General features: G+C 40.1%; 1 protein-coding gene across 2 annotated transcripts in view; it reads right to left on the bottom strand.

Annotated features, from left to right (window-relative positions):
• The window catches only part of LRP6 (LDL receptor related protein 6), a 704,489-nt gene that overhangs the window by 586,567 nt on the left and 97,105 nt on the right, over positions 1-20,817 (bottom strand). For both annotated transcript variants that reach the window (XR_011337960.1, XM_069863528.1), the window contains exons 11-19: positions 19,088-19,272; positions 16,983-17,309; positions 13,250-13,452; positions 11,291-11,502; positions 10,902-11,092; positions 6,371-6,580; positions 4,921-5,046; positions 3,307-3,543; positions 1,491-1,601 (exon numbers count right to left, since the gene is read on the bottom strand). Coding sequence is in view for 1 of the 2 variants with exons in the window: in XM_069863528.1 (XP_069719629.1) it covers positions 1,491-1,601; positions 3,307-3,543; positions 4,921-5,046; positions 6,371-6,580; positions 10,902-11,092; positions 11,291-11,502; positions 13,250-13,452; positions 16,983-17,309; positions 19,088-19,272 (1,802 nt within the window). In the remaining variant the exon portion in view is untranslated. The remainder of the gene's footprint in view (positions 1-1,490; positions 1,602-3,306; positions 3,544-4,920; positions 5,047-6,370; positions 6,581-10,901; positions 11,093-11,290; positions 11,503-13,249; positions 13,453-16,982; positions 17,310-19,087; positions 19,273-20,817) is intronic.

Below are 20,817 nucleotides of genomic sequence, written 5' to 3'. Positions count from 1 at the left end.
AGGCATGGCTCCAGATAGCACAGTGCTGGGGACTCCAGTTACACTTTTTCTTGTCATTAAAGATGACGACAACTACTTTTCAAGTTGCACCTCATCACTCATTATCACACACAGATTATCACTCAATGTAACAGACTAGCATTCCCTTTTCTCAGCTGTGTAACATTCACTTATGCTTAACAGAAGAGGTGATGCACCAAAGATGAATTTTGGGTTTGCTGGCATTTATTAAACTACCTAGCCTACTCCATATCTGACCCACACTGATGGTTACAGATACAGCTGAGCATCAGCTTTAGAGGTGCCATTCTTATGAGGAGTCTGTATCCGAAATGATTATTTAACAGTCAAAATGAGTGGCTTTCCCTACAATACCAATTCTAAGCAATGACATTTCTGGGAATAACTGACAACCCCCTGCTTGTGCTTCATGAATTTGACAAGAAAAGCAGACTTTAAAGTATTTTCCTGTCCTAGTCAGTGTTTTACATCTTATCCGTTACTGAGAGTCTTTTCCTTAACACATTTTGTTCTCCCTGAACACCAAACCACACTTTAACCAGCTTGTCACAGTCTACAGAGATAAGTAAACAGACTTCTCATCATTCTGGAAGAGGGACAGTGACAGTTGCAATCTTACTCTGGGTGGGCTAATTTTTCATCCTCTGTTACAAAACCAGAAAATATATGAACTATAAAGAAGATAATTATACACGTCTGTGATAATGTCACTAATTACTTGGTAGCATAACAGAACATCTCCTTTTACTCCTTAAGAGGAAGGGTCCAACTCTGGCTTTGCATTTTCAAGTCACTTGTGTATCAACCATGATGTACAGGTCTCTAAGACAAGAAAAGATGTCCCTATTTACAATTTCTTTTAAAGTACCAACAGTGAAAACGAACTTTCAAGTTGGAAATCTAAAGGCAGTGAATTTCTTGCAGAGCCCTGGAGATTTCAAGGTAGTGGGTATCACATGTTACAAATCATAAATCAAGCTCAGAATTACATCTTTTCAAGATACAAAGGAAATTTTAGAAGGTTAGTTCTGTAAACAGAGCGCTCCTCTGATTCTAAAAGCACCTGCTATCAATTGTCTGGATGAGAAAACCATGAAGCAGAGCAGTTTAAATATAAAAGCCTCATGCTGCTAGAAAGATTTTTTTTTTTAACACCATATATCTCAGCATACTAACAGGTTATAGAAAACCAAATCTCTTCTTTCTTTTAAAAGTTTTAAAAAGGTATGTGGAAAAATTACTAGACTGCTCTGCCTCAGAGACTCCTTGTTCAGAATACTAGTTGTTTTTGTTATTCCTATTCCACCATGTTCTGCATTAATTGCATGACAGCGCTTATGAAAAGCGCCATCCGTTTTGGGAGCAATTAATTCAGTCTAGTTGGCAGAATAAAGTCTAACTCATAGAGAAGGTAAGAAATAAATTTTGGGTGCTGCAATCAAGTCTCTAGTATCAGGTTCTACACTTACAGCATCCTTGCTCATCTGAGCTGTCACTGCAGTCCAGGTTGTGATCACATTTCTTGCTTTTCCCAATGCACTGTCCACTGGCACAGCGGAACTGATCAGTTAAACAAAGCACTGGAAAGAGAACCCCCCCCCAAAATGAGTCAGCAAAGACTTCAACTCTTTAAAATCATGAAGAAAACAAGACACTGAAGCAATACAGTCAGGAGTATCTTGTGAGAACTTTGCTTCATTCGCTGAAGTAGCCAGTGGCATATACAAGCTCTTCATGCCAACCATGCAGAAAAAGTGATACAGGGTTCCACTGAGGATATTGCACAGTGGGTACTGGGGTCCTTACTGCCTGTTTACAGTAAGAACACTACCAGATAAAGTTACTTGGACTAAAATAACTCAGAAGCAGAAGGCCACTGAGAACACAGGCACGTACTGCAAGACACAGTTATTGCAAAATTACTATAAGAATCCCCAACTCTAAGCTTTTACTGTAATATAAAAGAGAAGAATTAAGTTATTAAAAATAAATCTACCAAACAATGATGATAAAATTGTCTATGACAAATGTGGTTTCTCAATGCCCTTGTGCCCTCCCTGTAAACCAGAAAACTCCTTGATCATGGGACAATGTATTTCACTTGACATTATGTTTTTAAACTGAAATGAAAGACAGAAGATAAAACTGGAACTTTGCCAGTACACAAAAAATAAACTACCACTTTGGGAAAAAAGGTGCTGCAGGCAAGGTGCTGGCTGCTGTTGTTTACACATGTTTTTGCCTACTGTTTCTCATAAAACCAGAAATTCTTTCTGACTTCAGTTGAATTAAGAAGTTAAACTGAAGGCTTTTCTGATCTGTAATCACCTTGAACACTCTGAATAACAGGGCCACTTTGAAGCAGATAAACAGCCCCTGGTCTGATATCTCCAGTCACTGGATGACAACTGGAAAGCTAACTTACACATTATATTTTCAGATGTCAGCATCTCATCTGGCTAACAATCATCTTTCATTGCACAGGAATTTCTGCTCTGGTCTGTATGTTTTTGTTTGAGCTAGAGCACATCTTCTGGAAAGAAATCCAGCCTTGATTCCAAGATCATTAGACAGTCTCTTCAAAGAAGAAAAATGTACTGAAAGGGTACAGAGAAAAGGCATCCTTTCAAGCTTACAAGTTGTCCCTACAACTCCTCACTACTTGCACAGGGGAAAGGGTGAGTTTGCTCAGGTTTCACATTGTATAGTGGTGGGGTTGTTCAGATTCCACCAGCATAACCTGTCCCTTCCAAAATTAAAATAACCTAATTCTCATTGTGTTGGCAATAGCACTTCCCTCTCTAATGGTGGCTTAAAAACACCTCTTTTACTGTGCTATATAGGAAGAGGTCTCCAGAAATCTCATCTGTCTCTCATTTCCATTTTTACACAAAAGCTCAACTTCATTTTGTTAGGTGTTATAAAATAAATAATCCCAAGACCTTTACTCAGTACAAGTGAAAAAAAGAAATAAAAAAAACCCTACAAGAATATGCTCCACTCCCACATGTGTGGGAGAGAATATGCTACTCTCCCAGCTGCAAGTTTTGAGAGGTTAAAATTATATCATCTTTTTAATAGTAATTTTCACAAACAGAGCTTTATCAGTGTTCAGGAGATCAGCGTTATTTCTATCTCACAGAGTCATGAAATAATTTCCCATTCAGTTTAAAAGCTAGCAGAACCTCAGATCCTACCATATCCTACTCAGCAATAACTTTGGTGCCTATCACAGTGTCCCCATGACAGCTTTATTTTTATTATTCTCAGAGAAACCCTCTGTACCTTCACAGTTCTTCTCATCCGAGTTGTCCTGGCAATTTGCTTCTCCATTGCACCGGAGGACACTTTCTATGCACTGTCCACTTTCACACTGGAACTGGGTGTCTGAGCACACTGGACAGTTCTTTTCATCACTGTGGTCTTCACATTCAGTGAAACCATCACAGCGCCAAGCCACTGGGATGCAGTCAATCTCACCTGTGAAACAGGTGAACTGCTGAGGGGAGCATGTTGGTGGTTCTTTAAAAAAAATCAAGAAAACAAACAAAAGTTAAAAATCCAGATGAACAAACAGCAGATCAGGGCAGGTAAGGACAAGAAGAGCTCAGCTGCTTTCATTTATCAAGCAGCTGATAAATGTGCCCAGTCATAAGTAAATCCCACCCCCACTGCCTCCACAGTCATTTGTGCAGATCTTGAGCCCCATGTGACTGATGCAGGCTCACATAGATGGAGGCTCTTTAGACAAAGAACAAGAGGAACAGAGAAACACACACACATTAAAAACACTGTCATTTTTTTCCCCTTCCCACTTCAGCCTCTTCTCTTAGTAGAGCTTCAGAAGTCTTCATTCAAAGTCAACCTGCTTTTCTACTCCCTCTTGCCTGCAATACTACTGTATACACACAATTCAACAGCTCACTTTTTTTAATGTTCACAAGTCATTGTATAGAAAACGTTAGAAGGATGTAATGCACTGCAGATGGATGTACTGTGACTCAATGTCTAGTTATGTGCCCTCAACTGCTCTGTTCAGTCAAAATTCTTTTAAAACAACAAAAAATTGCTCCATCTAGCTAAGTCCCACTACCTCAACACAGCTGTTAGCTGTTATTTAACATTTACTACAGCAACTGTTAATCTCACACAGTAAGTAAGCATGGATTTTTCGCGCCTCTTTTTTTAATCCCCCTTTCCTCCCCCCCTTTTTGGCCTGGTATTAAACTTGCTCTGAGAAAATATCTGGATTATGTTAGCTCTTGTTCCATTGTGAGACCACACGTCGCCTTGATGGCAAGAAGATTGCATAATAAATCCCTTCAGTATGGTGGCACAAATAGACCCAAGCACCAAAGTGCCTCTCTTCTCTCCTATTTCAACCCCACCCTTGGAGACACAAGGGCGTAGGCTACAGCAGCTGTATCACCACGGAGGAGGCAACTCGCCCTTCTGGGACTGCAGTTCAGAAGAACACACACAGGGTGAGTTTGAGTACAGCAGAGAAGAATAAAATGGTACAGACATGGTGCAATATGCCAGAGCATGAGAATCTACCACTATTTCAAAAAGGAGAATATACAGAATGACAGAAAAAGCATGTAACAGAAATCATACAATTAAAAAATCAAGTTGAAACAATTCAGTGGTTTTAAGTAGAAAGGGTGAACAGAAATTCTTGTTCAACAGGCAACTAGTGATTTTTTTTCCCTCTTATTTCTTACTTGTACATTTAGATCAGGGGGGAGGCAAAGAAGTAAGTGCGTTAAAGCGTATAACAGCATCTGATGCACTGTCACATTATTCTGCTCAGAAGCCACCCCTGAAGATGAAGATTTCCCCAACCCCGCCCCCAACCCAGAAGAGTCTTCAGTGACAAAGAGCATGGGAAGGACTTACCACCACAAGACAGCTCATCCTGCAGCAGAACAAGGTGGACTGGGCATGAGCAGCGTGTGGTGCCATCGCCCTTTACGATGCAAATGTGTGAGCAGCCACCATTATCTTGAGAACAAGGATGTTGCCCTGTTATTTTAAAAATAAGAAAGACAGGCACTGACAAGAAATCCCCACCTCTTTCTCAACCTTTCAGTGATTTCTTTGCATACACAGCACTCCACTACTTCCTTCCCCTTGGGGCGAGCACTACTAAAAGGAACTCTGAAAAGCTGTGTTTTGTGGCATCTATTTTTTCTCCTTTACATGTATCAATATTTATCATGCACAGTGATCATTGTCCATGATCTGAAGCACTGAAAGAATCACTCCATGTAGTCTACTCAAGCAGTAAACAGTACTGAAAACGTTTTGCTTCTTGGGCAAGGCAGAAGTAGTTCTGCAGCAAAAATACTAGCTTTAGTAATACAAAAATGTGTCTTGGATTCCATACTTCATTTTGTCTATCAAAGACCATTAAAAAAGTAAACTTTTCTAATTTATGAATTCTGAAGCTTCCATACTGCCTGTGAAACAGAAATTAACATGCTCTAGATAAATATGTCTCTTCATTTTAATGTTTAATAAGGACAACATACTTCTCTTGGAACTCCTGACAGATTTACTGAGATTAATAGCAAACAAAACTAGTAGTAGTCTGCATTGATGCTTTAATTAAACATCCCCAGACATTTTTCTACATATTTCTCCAAGGCATGCACCACAGCCTATTAACCAGGCCTATTTCCTCCAGGATGACAGCAGCTCTACTGCTTTAACCATCCAGCTCCCGTCACTTCAAGCACATGTGTGGGGAAAAGCTCTATCCTGGTAAACAGAAAACTTCTAAAAGCGCAGCCGTGTTCAACACTGTCATTTAATACACGCTTCTTTTGTGCAATGCAACGTTTCTCTTCTGGCATTTACTTTCAATATTAATTGCCAGCAACAAAAATTGTTCTTTTTGCCTTGAAGGCAGGCAGCCCATTGAAACATTTAGTACTAATAAAAGGCCCTATAAGCTGTGCTTGGCTAACAAAGTAAACACCTAACAGCGACTCACTACCATGTTGCAGCCATAGCTGTCTACTAGGAATAACAGGACGTCTCCATTGTGCCTATAGACACTGAAGTGCCAGGTGCCTGTATGAGCCTACCAATAAAGCTGTCATCAGCAACAAAATGTAATGCTGCGTTTGTGATAGATTTTCAGTCCACTGCCGACTGCCTGAAGTAAACAAACTTAATTGCAACCTGGCAAAATACAGACACAAAACAATATCAACTTTTGGCCCTCTCAATCTGCACCGATGTCGATCAGCAACAAGGCAAAACAGGCTCATCTCTCTGCAGCCACTCCTTTCCTCAAGCCCCACAGGCACTGTTTGCACTGGCAGACTGGGATTGCACTTACTGTATTCCTGAATGTTGAACTCTTTCACAGCATGGATGTCACTGAGTTGTGCAATACGAGCTTGGACCTTTGTACGTCCTTCTCGACCAGTCATATCAATCTTTTCAATCATCTGCTGTTGCCTGTCAATCCAATACAGCCAGTTTTCAAATACAGTTAGTCCCACAGGCTGCAAGATATTAGAGTCTTCTAAAACAATCCGGTTGGCACCTGCAGAAAGGAAAGAGAGGTTTTAGTTTTCCAACTGATTCTAGCTGAGCTATCACAAAAATTTTCTGCCCTACTCACATGACTATTTGCCACTACTTTTAGACTGACAGGTAAAAACACAAGCCTGAGTCCTCTGATGCAAGACTAATGCGCTTTGCAGGCAGACCACCAAGGTTTTTTTTTTCCAGTTTCATCAAGAACACATCTTTTGTGCTTCAAATGCATTTACTGTATTTAAGAAACATCTGGAGTTGGAAGCTCTGCTCTCATGAGCTTATCCAGTCTTTTATTGATATGATGAGAACTGGTAATTCTTTCGTTCTTCTATCCTGTTTTTGAGAGGTTAACTGCTTTGTCTTGGCATACAACAGGGAATAAGAAGATGGATTATTAGCCTGAGTTAACTAATACAAGATAAAATCCAAGCGAAGACAAGGTAGTCAGTACTTTTCACATGAATTATGAGATTAAGGTAAACACTTGACTTCTGACTTTCTCATATTCTTTTGTTTCAACTACACTATCTTCACTAAGGTTTCCATGCTAAATTGGAATGCTCCTTTCCTCCTAGCAACAAACACTCTCAAGAGTATTTGTTCAGTTTTATGCTAGACTACCTGACGTTAATTATAGTCAAGAGCAACTGCCACAATTCATGGTTAACACTCCATATAAACAGAAGACAGCCTCCAACCATTTTAAAGCTATCATTAAAGACTGCCCAAAGACACTGAAGACTCTGTAACTCATTCACAGAAGGAAAATATATTATTATATATACACTCAATAGTGAGGTTTAATCCATGCTTTGTTTATTTTACATGACACGCCACGGTCATGAACACTCAAATATTCTGTGAGATTTATCAGACATTGAGCATAAAATTACTTACAAATTTAAGGACGGTACTTCAATTCTGAAATGCTGAAACAATATCACACAGTCTAAATTAAGCCACAGCTTGAAAATCCTGGTGTTTCAGATATATGGACTCACTGCTATGCTTTGTTTTCACTTGTAGTACTGTAGATAACAGCTTTGCCTATGTTCATCCACAAAACAATTTCCAATATTTTTTTCGTTTTGTGTAAAAATATACTGGTACAACTGAATGCTATACAGAAATTCTATCACGTCTCTACTATTCCCACACAAGACAAGACAATGTTATAGGACAAAAGACATACATTTCACGATTTTATAATTTCAGCAGGTTCTATCCCTCTGTTTTGATTAGTATCAAAAATGGGGTTTGGCTTGTTGAGAATTTAATTAACAGTGTATCAGTGATGACAACTGACAAACAAATACAGCTATGTAAAATATATTTATCTCCTTTTCACTAAATGCATACAGACCTCAGAAGTTAAGTAATCTTTTAAAGAAGCCGTAGCATCGAAAGCAGAACACAGAAATTCAAATATTAACCCTCAGCTAGACTAGGCTCTCGCCCACCACTTTGCAACAACACCAGCAATGACCCAATTAAGAAGACGTTGATGGATTCTGAAGGAGGCTATACCCAGACTGATGTAGAAATTAACAGACTGAGTGATGTAAGTCAAACTAAGCAACTGCAGCCATCTATTAACCCCCATGAAGGTGACTCATTATATAGGGAAAAGGTAAGGAACAGCAACCTGCATCACAATCAGAAGAAAAGCTAAGCTAGGAATAGGAGAAAACAATGATAACAGGAAGGAATACAGTTTAAGCTAAGACCTTGAGCTATCCAGATGGAGTCTGTATGTGCCCTGACTCATGTCAATCAGCATGGCATGTCACAGTACGCTCCTGGAGCTTAACATTTTCACTCTCATAATGTCTTAATCTTTCCTTTTAACATTTGTCACCAAGTGTAACTACTTCTGACTAAACCAAGACACCGAAATCCCTCCTCCCATAAACCAACAATAAAATCTGAAACTGGCTCATCAGGGTGCTAGTCCCCTTTATTGGTAACGTCAGATGAAAGGGAGATGTGATCAAGAGGAGCTTTGTCTCCTGGCATCACCACTCTCTTTCCAGCAATACCTTTTACAAAAAGACTTAAAACCAAACGAACAAATATAAAAATCAGGACATGCCCATAGCTTGTTCTATTTCCAAACAAAAATTACTTAATTCCAGAATCATCAGAGGTTTCCACATCACACTAATTATTCTGGAATAGAAGAACTAATTTCCAAATAGTTTACATGGTAGGGAGCCAATTTCAGTCATCTTTTCATAAACAATCCCTTTATCATGCGAAGAAATTGGTTAGCTTCAATGGGATCTCCCATTTGGGCAGCATAACCAAGTCCTAACCCCATGCTTGAGGAACAGGGAGGCAGAGAAAGACTTCATCACATAAAAGGCATTCTAGCTTTTCTCCTCTTTATGGATACTGGCATTTATAGAGTTGAAAGAGCAAGAGACTGTGCATGTTTTCAAGAAGCTAACATGCAGAAAAATTACTCTGCTGGTCAAATGAGCCTATTAATCAGCATTCCTAAGCACAAGAATGCATCTCAGCAGTTAGCAATTTATTGTGGTGATTACAGCAATCTATTTGCAGTGCAAATGCCAAAAAGGAAGAGAGGTTTTGGAATGATTGTTCTTCATGATCTTCGAAAACAAGGCAAGCTTTTACGACATGCCATTGGTGATCCAGCATCCACATATTTTTAAAAAAAATGCAAAATCATTAATAACAGACTAGTTTAGAATTTAGACCCATGCCCTCTCGTGTCCTAATTTCTGGCAGACAACAGACATAAAGAGAGAAACAAAGTGCACATGAAGTTCTGCTGCTGCCCATTACTTTTCTCATGCAAGATCTTGGATGTGGGACAGCCTAGAACATATCAAGCTACACCACACCACTTTTTTTTCAAAAACAAAAAAATTCAGTAATTCAATTCAGCTTATGTCCTGCATTTTAAGAGCAAGCAGCTGGGATATTGCTGCTTATTAGTGACACTGAATCTTCCAGCAATGCACCACATTAATCACTGAAAAAAAAATTACTATTTTGCTCAGCCTCATTTATCTAGAAAAACTGAAATGTTTTCCAAAACAAAAGCTTATTCTAGCAGCTTAATAAAATGCTGAAAGTCACACTGGTTTCAGTGGAATTACAGACTGATACTTTGAATGAGGGTATCATGTCAGCAGTGGAAGACATTACTACAAACTACCACACTCTTGTTAAATTTCCAAACTTGCTCACAGGTTGCAAAGTGCGTTCTTATTTCCTTATGCGCGTAGTTATGCTTCTGATAGTAGAATAATACTTCAGTGAAGCATAAGGACATGCACTATTTAAACAGGGAACAGACCTTCTGCAGAGGAAGGAGAAATGATGCCACTGCCTTCCACTTGCAGCAGTGTGAGGGGGCACATACCCGTCACCTAACAGAGATGGGTATGTATGTGCTCAAAACTCCCTGTCACTCCTGTTGGCAACATCCAGCTCAGCTCGTATCACAACAAATTACTATCCAAAGCCACATGAGACAGCTCGCTGATCTGACAGCTTGCTGATCCAACAGCTTCCTGGCTGTGGCAAGTAAATAAGAGACATCGTAGTCTCTCTCACTCAACCTGACAGCATGATTTTGGCTTTTCCCTTGGTCTAGTTCTGGTTGCTTAATAGACTCTTGGTGAACCAACTCAGCTTTCCAAACCAACAGAACACCATTCTTTATTTCTCTTCTTCTGTATATTGTTTTGCTTATGTGATCAAGTAAGCTGAATCAACTCAGAGGAGGTCAGACAAGCAGCATAACTAACTGCAGGGAGCAGGCAGAGAGAATTCCATAGGTTGAAGAGGGAGGTTTTTCCCTTTCGAGAATCAAGATATGTTAGATCTGCTCTATCCTTCTCACATTATTTCACCCTAAATAACAGGTACGTAAGTGACCTGCCCACCTGCTGTGTTAATTCTGCAGGAAAGATTTTTCCATGAACAGGAAACTTTCCTCTGATTGACAGAATACTGCACCAAATGAATTTACAAACAACCCTCTCCCTCCCCTTACCAAAAATGTTGAAATTCATTTTATGAAGAGACTTTGGGAAACCACACAAAGGTCTCGCAGTGAGAAGCTGAAGTAAATAGCATGTGTAGCAATTAATAATGCAAATCATTGATAGAGGCATGAGACTGAAAGGCACACTGTATGAATCATGCACATTCCTTAACTGGGAATTTAGGGAGTGATTAGAATCACAGTACAGACTGTTTATAGTAGAAAGGAAGAGAAGACACCTTTCTCTGCATTTCCCCACGCCCACATCACACAAATGAATCACTGAATTAAAGTGCTACTCTACCTGAAAGGTCACTGCTTTCAATTCTTCGCAGGTCTGAATCAGCCCAGAACAACTTGCCTAGCTGGCTGTCAATAGCTAAGGCTATGGGCTTGCTCAAACCACTGAAGAAAAGGACCTCTCGTTCAGTCCCATCCAGTGCTGCTCTCTCAATTTTAGGAGACCTTTCCTGTAGGTTGGTGAAATACATGTATCTGGAATAGGAACGAGCAGAGCGGAAAAAAAAGGTTTATTCGATCTGTCCACATTATTGCTATATGACCAAGATATCTTAACAAATGTCAAAGATTTTTTTTATTCTGACAAACAGAAACCAACCAGCAGCAAGAAAACAATTTGATTCTCAAGACCTGGAGCCTGAATTTCCCCACATGACTATTTCAGCTACATACCCTTTCTCTGGATTCACCACAATGGCCCTGGGCCTGTCTTGATCTCCTCTGAGTACCACTCCCATGGGTCTCCCATCCAGGCGTGTCACATTGATCACATTAGTAGCTTCACAGGTCCAGTAGATATAGCGGCTGTAGATGTCAATGCTCAGGTCATAAGGCTGCATATCTAGGTTCTGATTGGGAACTGGACTTGTCACAACAGTGAGGCTCTAAAAAGGAAAGAAAAACAACCCACAAAAAAGCATTTAATCTGATTCAATGTGAGCAAAAAGAAGTGGCCAGAATACACCAAGGTCTAGTTGCCCCACCAATACCTCTGATCAGGTATAGATACTTAGTCCTGATGGTTTGTTGCAATGGCAATCATAAGCTGATTGCAGCTCATAAGGCTTAGCAAGTTGGACTAATAAATCCAAACTGTCTCTATGCTGAAGATTCAGAGTCAGCTTCTGCATTTCCTCTGCTTTCTTGACAACTCAGTTCAGTTTGGATAGACCCAACAGCAGCACGTTTAGCACTCTACAACAGAAATGCATCCATCACCACTCATTCCCAAAGATGCAGCTGAACAGATGAAAACACAGGCAAAGTGAGGCCAGAGCACTTGAAATTCTTGCCTCATTCTTCTCCACCATTGCTGCCATCACAGTTGGGGGACAAAACATAAGGATGAATAATAGATGAGAAGGTAACTTTGCCAAGAGACAGAAAGGACATCCGCTAGCATATGATAGTGACTTCAGAGCACTTCCAGCTAACACCTTTCTGCTTCAAAGTTCTTGCCTTTTGGTCCAGACCTCTGGAGTTGACATGTTTGTCTTTTCTTAATTTATCATTTTTATAGAAAGAAACTGCATGGTCTCCCTATAGTGAAAGATGAGCCTAACTGACATCTATGAGCTTCTCAAAAAATCTTAAGGCGATTGATAACTCACAAATCACAGCCTTACGTAACCTTTTTTGGAAAATTTTTTGCTTTTGAGGTAAACAACCTCCACCCTCTCATCCTCAAATTAAACTTCACCATAAAATTTGCCTAACTTTATTTGGCTTGTCACCTCTATGAAAGGGTGCGCCTGCAAGTTTTACATTTGTTTATTCTGCTGAAGCTGGAAAAAGCCTACTGCCTTTGATTAGTTTTGGGTGTTAATTTATTTAGATATTCTAAAATTAAAACCATTGCTAAATTAAGAGTTAAGACTGAAGGGTGTTTCAGCAGGATCCAACTACCACCACACCCACCACCAGAAATCACACTCTCTTACAAATTAAACCGAACATAGCACCTCTCCCTCTTAAGGGAGACCTTAAGTCTCCCACTCCTCCTCCATTGAAGAAATCAGGGAGAAAACCATCTATTTTAAAATGTGAAAATGAATAAGCAGCCATTGCTCACAATTAACCTCACTAAACCTGTATCACCTCCTGCCTTCTACCCCATTCTACTTTTTCTGTATTTCCCAAGCCTGCTATATCTCTTACAGGTCACTAGTTTCAACATCCACGCCCAGTGTCTTGGTGGTTGACAACAACCCTCTCCCTAACCCCATCAAGACCTGGGAGGCTTCAGACAGCTGTGCGCTCACAAACTCCCACCCTCTATTTCCAGAGTCAATGCCCCTGCACTGTGCTCATTTGCAACTCTTCCTTCTCTCTGACATGCTCCCTTTTTCCCAAGAACCTTCCCAACCATGTTTTACTTCCCTCAAATATGAGTTTCCAACGCCCCCCCCAGCCAAAAGAAAGCATTGTGCAAACAGTGCACTCTATCTTGAAGTTGGCCTTACTTTTCCATGCTGCAACTCCCACTCTAGTAGCCGAGGACTTGTTTTGCCAAGTGACAGCTAGTACTCTACAGGAAGTCCATATATCTAAATTATTTATATACAATCATTCATTGTAGGGTGCAGGGCATGCCTTCTTCATCTTTTAGTAATTTTACCACATGCAGGATACCTGGCTGCCATCTTCCTGTGCCTTCCGGATGATGTTCTGCCGAGAATCGATCCAGTACAGTTGCTTATCCAGGGGGTCATAATCAATGGCTCGGACATTTCTGAGACTATGGATAGGGAGTATGATATCTGGACTCTGCTGCTCATCTATCACCATGCGATTAATCGCATTCTTCTGACTGAACAACAGGAAGGTCGTAGGAGCTTGATGGGTTAAAAAAGAAAAAAAGAAGGTGAAATAATACATACACATAGCAATAATGTTGAGTATTTGTATGTTCAATTACCACTACTATATATGTATGTGAGGATTTCATTCCCCATCTCCCTCTTCCTTTGCCAAAAAAAAGTCACAACATAAAGATCCCAACCTTGGATCAGTTCGGAAAGCCCTTCAGATGACCTCTTTCTGCTGTAAATGACTGAACATGGATGTGACAGGCAAACAATTTTCTGAGTTGCAGGACTAGTGAATGTTAAGACTTCTCTCAAAATCATCTAAAGAAGTCAGCAATGCCTCTTCAAGAAGCTGCCAATTTTCCTTCAAGAGGAGTTCCAGGGGAATGGAGCTCTACTATTCTGAAGTTGATCCTTTTGCTAGATATATTTCCACTTGCAGAGGAAGCTGAGAAAAAGCCAGCACTGATTCCTTATTGAGAGGTACCAGGGAACAGAGACTGCCATTCGAGCGGCTCAGTCCTGTTGCTCCCACAAACCATCTTTCTGCCTCCATCACAGTAAAAGAACTAATTCACATTCCTAGGCCTGCATTTCTGGAGAAAAATCTATTCATTCTTCTCAAATATATTTTCTAGTTTATTTCTAGGTGCTCATCTGGAAATGCTAACCTGTAGTAACAAAAAAATCTTTTTCATTTTAAATATCATCAGGTATCAGAAAATAAGACTTCCCCACCTCAAATAACTGTGGTTTACCAGCTGCATCTTACAGTAAGTGCACAAGGCATTCAATACATCATTAAAAAGAAATTACACCTGTATTACATAACTGAGTCAGAAAGCAGAAGAGATGGCTAAAGCATTTTCCCTTTTCACAGCGTTCTTTTCAATAATAGCCTCCTGGAGCCACTGCTGTGTGAGACAGCACAAAGAGCCAGCAGCCAGAAATGCAGTTTGCAGCCTCCCTGAAGTTTTACAATCAATTCTCTAAAGCACAAGTCTGGAGAGATTAGCAGTAGGACACTGCACTTAGTCAATCCAGACTGTAAAACAGGTAAGGCAGCACCTTGGAAAGGGGATGCAGCAGAAGTCTTCCAGAGAACATCATCACTTTGCTTTGTTATTTTAGGCATATGCTTTGAAGATTTATTCTGGCTGCTGGGGAAAAAAAATGGGGGGGCGGGGTTGAGGGGGAGTGTTGTTTACTCAGTAACTAACACTCAATCCTAATATTCTATAACAATCAGACCTAATTGCAAGGTATTTACACTTTCTGGAAAACCTGTATTTCCCCTCCAAGGGTTTCTCGAATAACTTAAGCTGCATTCTCCTTAGCTCTAAACTACAGAAGAAAACACAAAAAAAAAGCAAAGCCAAGTTTTTATGAATGTGTACAGCAAAACAATAAATTCAGAAAACATCAGAATTCTTACCAAGTAGTTAATAGAGTCATGGAAAAGGGAAAAAGCTTAAGGTAAAATAGTGTAGGTGAGCATATCATCATAAGCACCTAAAATTCTTCCCACTCTTCCCCAAAAACACCCTCTCACTATCTAAGACTACCTGACTTCCAACTTTGAACTGATGGCTTATTTTAGAAAGCAACAGCCAAACGTTCCCCCTCGAGTCCCCACATTTTTGAAATAGTACCAATTTTAGAAAACCCGTCCCAGTTTTCATCCTTCACCCTCACAATAATCACACATTTTAACTATACTTTTGGCAGGCAAGTGGAATGCAATGAGCATGTCCCTTGTGCAACACTGCCTTCAAACTGAGAATCATAGAATCATAGAACAATTTGAGTTGAAAGGGACCGTAAAGATCATCTAATTCCAACGTCCATCCCACAAGAAGGGACGCGTCCCACTAGATTAGGCTGCCCAAGGCCCCATCCAACCTGGCCTTGAACACCTCCAGGGATGGGGCATCCACAACTGCCCTGGGCAACCTGTGCCCTCATCGTAAAGAATTTCCTCCTTATGTCTAGTCAAAGTCTGCCCCTCTCCAATTTAAAGCCATTCCCCCTCATCTTATCACTACATGCCTTTATAAAAAGTCCCTCCTCAAACTTCATGACACATGGTAGGTATGATGAGCTGTAAGATCTAAAAGCAGTGGATCCTTTCTGTAATTAGAATTATCTATACACGCATGAGCAGAGGAAAGAAGGAATTGGTCTCTAGACAGTGCTTGGACTAATAATAACGTTCACGAGTACCTAAGCAAGTAAAACAGCCAAGAGAAAGCTAAAGAATTCATGCTCCAATTATAGTGACCAAGAGAAAAATTAAATTATATGCAGAGAAGACTAAGTCTCCAATTACCTACAACTAAGAAGCTGGAAAGTTCCCAGGTCTGAACACTGCAGAAGAAAAACTCCCAGTACCTCACAAACGGCTCTGAATTGTACTGCGGGGAAATGATTCTATTTGCTCACAATATGTTTCTGGCATTTCCTCCTTTCTTTGTTAACAAGAGCATTTGCAGGAGAAAACATGACCTTTGATCATTTTACTACTTATTCTCTGCTGGAAATCAAATTCCTCTACCTACAAAACCACAGTCATCACTAGAGAGATGCCAGCCATGCTTTTAACTCACAGGAAGGTGTGAGAGTCTTAAAATTCCAAAATCCAGTTGTCATGCAAGCACCCTTTATAATAAAGAAAGGAAAGGAGTAGCGCAAGACCCATAGCGGGCAGGAAAGGCAAAGTTCTCCAGAGAGCATGATTTTCAAAAAATGCCATGAGGTGGCATTCGTGGAAGAAGCTGCCCTGCTTTTGGCTTTAAAGCAGCAGTTGGCTCTCTCTACTCATGCATAATGCAGACAAGATACAATCTGTCTCTCCGTACCATGAATCTCTCCACCTACTGACTAATCTGGATAACACCAGTGGAAATCAGCCATCCAGTGTGACTGCCAAAATCCAGAGCTTCGCTGGCAGCCAGTTATTGAAAGACAGATAAATTATTTGGTTAGAAACTAATTACACGCAGCCTGAGGGGCCTTGCAGTTCAAATTCTGCACAACAATTAAAAAAAAATAAAAAATTGGGGCTTGGCTGCACTGAGATCAAGAAATCTGAAATGCTCTGACCATGGAGCTAAGCCTCTTCTCACTGAGGAAGAAACACTTTTGGGGGTACGACAGTGGCCCACCTCAGCATCTTACCAGTTAGCAAACAGAATTAATACAGAACTAAATCCTGACCCACCTAAAACTAAGCAAAGTCCAGAACGTAGACCAAACTATCACATATCCTTTACGTCAGGCAAGATTAGAAACAAATAAGCAAAGAAACAGAGCACTTTGAGAGTGTTAGACAAATACAAAACCAAAAGCATTCTAGCCTTCCTGTTTACAGATTAGCCGAGTCACTAAAAAGATTAACTAGAGCCATTCTTTATATTTTACTGTGATACTGTCTTTTTTGCTTTTAATATCCTGACTTCTTTGACAAGCCAGTAGTATTTCAGTATTAGAAAATTACGTTAAAAATTCTGTTACTAAACATCTGCTTCTCTGTTTTATATTCATTCATTACAGCTTACCACTACAAGTCCTGTTGTCAGAGTTCAAGGAATAGTGAGCTGGGCAGCCACAGACAAAACCACCAACAGGGACTGCTAAGCACAGGTGAGAGCAGTGACCATTGCTAGAAGCACACTCATTCCAGCCTGCCTGCCTGGAGGAATGGAAGACCAAGATGTCCATAACGTAATCCAAATGCCCTTGGATGATAGTTCGGTTCTGGCCACTGGTCTTGTTGGCTCGTTCAATGCTACGCCGGCTCCAGTCTGTCCAGTAAATGTAATCCTGATACTGAGTCAAGCCAAATGGGTGAGGTAAGTCATCAGCTATAATCTCACGGTCCAGGCCTGTTTCAAAAAAGGAAGGGAGAGAAAAAGCAAAATTATACAGGGACAAACGAAATGCTGCTTCATGCTGTTGGACAGGTCCCCTGCACAGAAAGGTTAACACATAATTACTTTAAAGTTACTATTTCATTATTCCAAAAGTGAATAATAAAGTGACGTACAATGTTCAAAAGACCATCCTAAAGTCTCAGAGCCTATCACAGAAATTATCAATCATAGAATCATAGAACAATTTGGGTTGGAAGGGACCTTTAAAGGTCATCTAGTCCAACCTCCAAAATGCTGCTTGCAATTCACAGAAGAGAATGTATTTTACTGAAGAAAAAAGTCTCAGCTTTGAAAATTATCAGAGTTCTCAGGAAGATTCTGTCCTTTCCCTCCTCCTTGAATGAAACAAGTTCCCTCTGAAGGAGATGCAGGATCCTGACATTCCCAGTTCAGCATCTCTTGCACCACATTTGGGTGTCTGCCCATTGCTTACAGAGAGAATTCTTATGAGCTTAATAAAACTCTACATTTTATTATGACAAAAATTAAATGCTCTAATCTGTCTCTGGAACGCTGTAACAGGAAGAAACAGTCAGAAACTCAAGGCAGGAAACAGTTAAGTGTGTATAACATGGAAATGTTAAGAGACCTTAAGAAGCAGGGCATGGTGGGGCTGGGAAATTATTTCAGCCACCTCATTACCACAGGACGCCCTGCTGTCTAGTCACAGAAAATGAATGAAAGATAATGAAGCAAGAAGTCATTCCCTCTTTGCACAGAGAAGACGAGGATGCATAGCCCCCCCGGCTCTGCCATCACTAGCCACAGAGAAAATGGAGTTCTAATGCTCTGTCCCACTCCACAGCACACAGGGGAACGCTGAGCCAGCCTCAACAGCACAGAAAAATACGTGAGAAGCTGAAGCCTTTATATTACATGTAACTCCTATAATGCATTTTCCTGTTTTGACCTTTTTCTAGCTTTGTTCCACCACTGCAGATATACTTTTTAAAGCAGACTAACTCCTTCAGCCTTAAAAATTAGCTAGTGGTCACGTTAATCAGAATAATTTGGCATACAACAAGACAGTCCACTCCTGTGGGGGCCAAGAAGTTATAAAAAGATACTGTGGAAACATGAGAGGGCTTGGGTCCTCAGCACAGTACTCTGGGACAATGAAAGAATAAAATATTCCACCTCCATTTAGCTGTAACGACCAGTTTATAAAACCATCACACAGACCCCAGCATGAGAGTGTACCACCCCTCAGTGACCAGTACTAGCCAAGAAAAGCTCCTCAGTCTGCAAAGGACACTGGGAGGAAATGCCTGAACCCTGAGGATACAAAATAAGATCAAAAACCAAATTGTATTAAATTATGTTGTGGAAAACGTCCAATAAGTTTTTGTTATCTTGGCTTTCTCTCTACTTTTCTACAGATGATGAAGTGTTTGCTATGTATTTGCTAGTGCTCTTCAGAGCAGCAAAACAAGGTTCTCTAGAACACTGAAAGCTGACAGCTTTGTCCTACATATAACTGAAAACATGTACAGCTTGTATAATTTTAACTTTGTGAACAACTATATTATCTACAAGAAAATCAAGGCTTCATTAAATGCTGTGTTACATAAACATCAATTATAGAAGCATATGTTAAAGGTGTGAGTTTGGAAAAATCTATTTTGGTCTTAAGATATTTATCTTTGCATTATTTAAGCAATAACTTGCCACAAAGAACTGTGAAAAAGCAGCAGCATCCCCACGACGTTGCCCAGGGCTCTGGGGCTCACCTAGCATGTTGGAGGATTCTATCAGGTTGGTATCAAGGTCAGTCCAGTACAGTCGTCTTTTAGCATAATCAATAGTAAGGCCGTTAGCACGTCCCACATTCGGTACCAAAGTAGTCCGCTCAGTGCCATCCATAGCAGCTCTATCAATCTTTGGCTTACCACCCCATTCAGTCCAGTACATAAACCTGATTAAAAGGACAAACGGAAAAAAAGATCACCTTTATCCACATGAGAACTTAAGCGGAGAAACAAAACAGAATAAAAATCCATAAAAAGAATGTGAGAAAAACAAGAGCCATGAATCCGAGCATTTATTAAGCCCCATTCCACTCTTTCTTTTTTACAAGTAAGGAAGCTGAGTTTTCTCAAAATGCTTCCATAATTATATTTTCCACTTGGAGCTGGATTTTCACCAGCAAGTTCTGTATGAAAATACTTCATTCTTAACTAATCAATGCATGCCAGTGAAGAGGCAAAAGGTTGGCACTTGGGTACCTTCATTTATACCTGTTATTTAGCAAGATATTTTCCGCAGTATTCAGCTTCTGTTTCTATTCCTTGTCCATCAAATGAAAGAATACAAAAAAGATAGATACACAGTGTACTTCCATTAACAGATGCCTCTGCTCATCGCCACACAACCCAGTCAGCTGTGTAACACTGTTACATTTCAACCAAGGGCAGAACAATACAAACCTGTATGGCATTTCCACTGGTGAAAAAGCATGAACTACTACATACTTATGTGCCAGTTTATGCCTCATTTGTCAGAAACAGACTTGTACATGTTTAAGTTTTCTTTAGGCACTGTACAGTAGAGAGCTGTATATTGGTCATTCAGTGTCAAGTAAAGTCACTTCTTCCAAAATATAAAGCCATTTTAAAAATGAGTGAGACACAGCAAGCCAACATGTACACACTTTTACCCTATAATACACTTAACACTTGCAAAAAGCTTCTCATTTCAACCAACCACCCAGTGGGAAAAGTTGCCTCAGAAACTGATGATCAAGGCAGAGATATTTTTTAGACACCAGGAACACCTGCCAATTGTCCTTGAAAAATTCTGCAAGCATTTTGTGCATATATTTTGCAAGTTGTACACAGTACAGACCTCAGTGTTAGAATTGTCCCCATGGTAGCAATGCCATGAAAACTTCCATATAAAGTACAATGACATTGCTCAGCTATAAGACAAAAGGGAGAACAGGCATTCAGGCTCAAAACTAAACTAATTTTTTTTTTCTGGTCTCTGGTGAAGAGACAAAGCATTGAATTATAATAATTCTTGGAAAAAGCTATTCCCAGTGTAAAACCAGAATCATTCGTAGCAACCTTTTGTTACAACTGAGAAACTGGATCTAACAATCTGGTCTTAAGACGCGCTCCAATGTACTTGTCCAGGCAACTCCTGGCACATCAGGGCCTAACCCCATTTCCATGTCCTACTGGAGGCAGAACAGAACTCTGTTCAACTAAGCACTGCCACAGTTGCCATCGCTTTGTTGAAATGAAACAGTAGGACTGCTTGAGTGCTGCAGAGTTCTCTGCATTGCGCTAACTTGCAGTGTCACTGGAAATGTGATAATTCCATAACACTTGAAAACGAAAATCCCTTATTTGTAAAATAAGACTAATACAATGCTGGTATAACCTCAAAAAGGTTTTGTAGTAATTAGGTAATGTTAAATAAGCATTTCATAGCAGAAGAGCTACTTTGGAAGCAAAAT

This window comes from Phaenicophaeus curvirostris, chromosome 1 (genome assembly GCF_032191515.1).
Source record: "Phaenicophaeus curvirostris isolate KB17595 chromosome 1, BPBGC_Pcur_1.0, whole genome shotgun sequence".
NCBI classification, from domain to species: domain Eukaryota; kingdom Metazoa; phylum Chordata; class Aves; order Cuculiformes; family Cuculidae; genus Phaenicophaeus; species Phaenicophaeus curvirostris.
The sequence above is the reverse complement of the archived record's forward strand: the minus strand, read 5'-3'. Positions and strand labels throughout refer to the sequence as shown.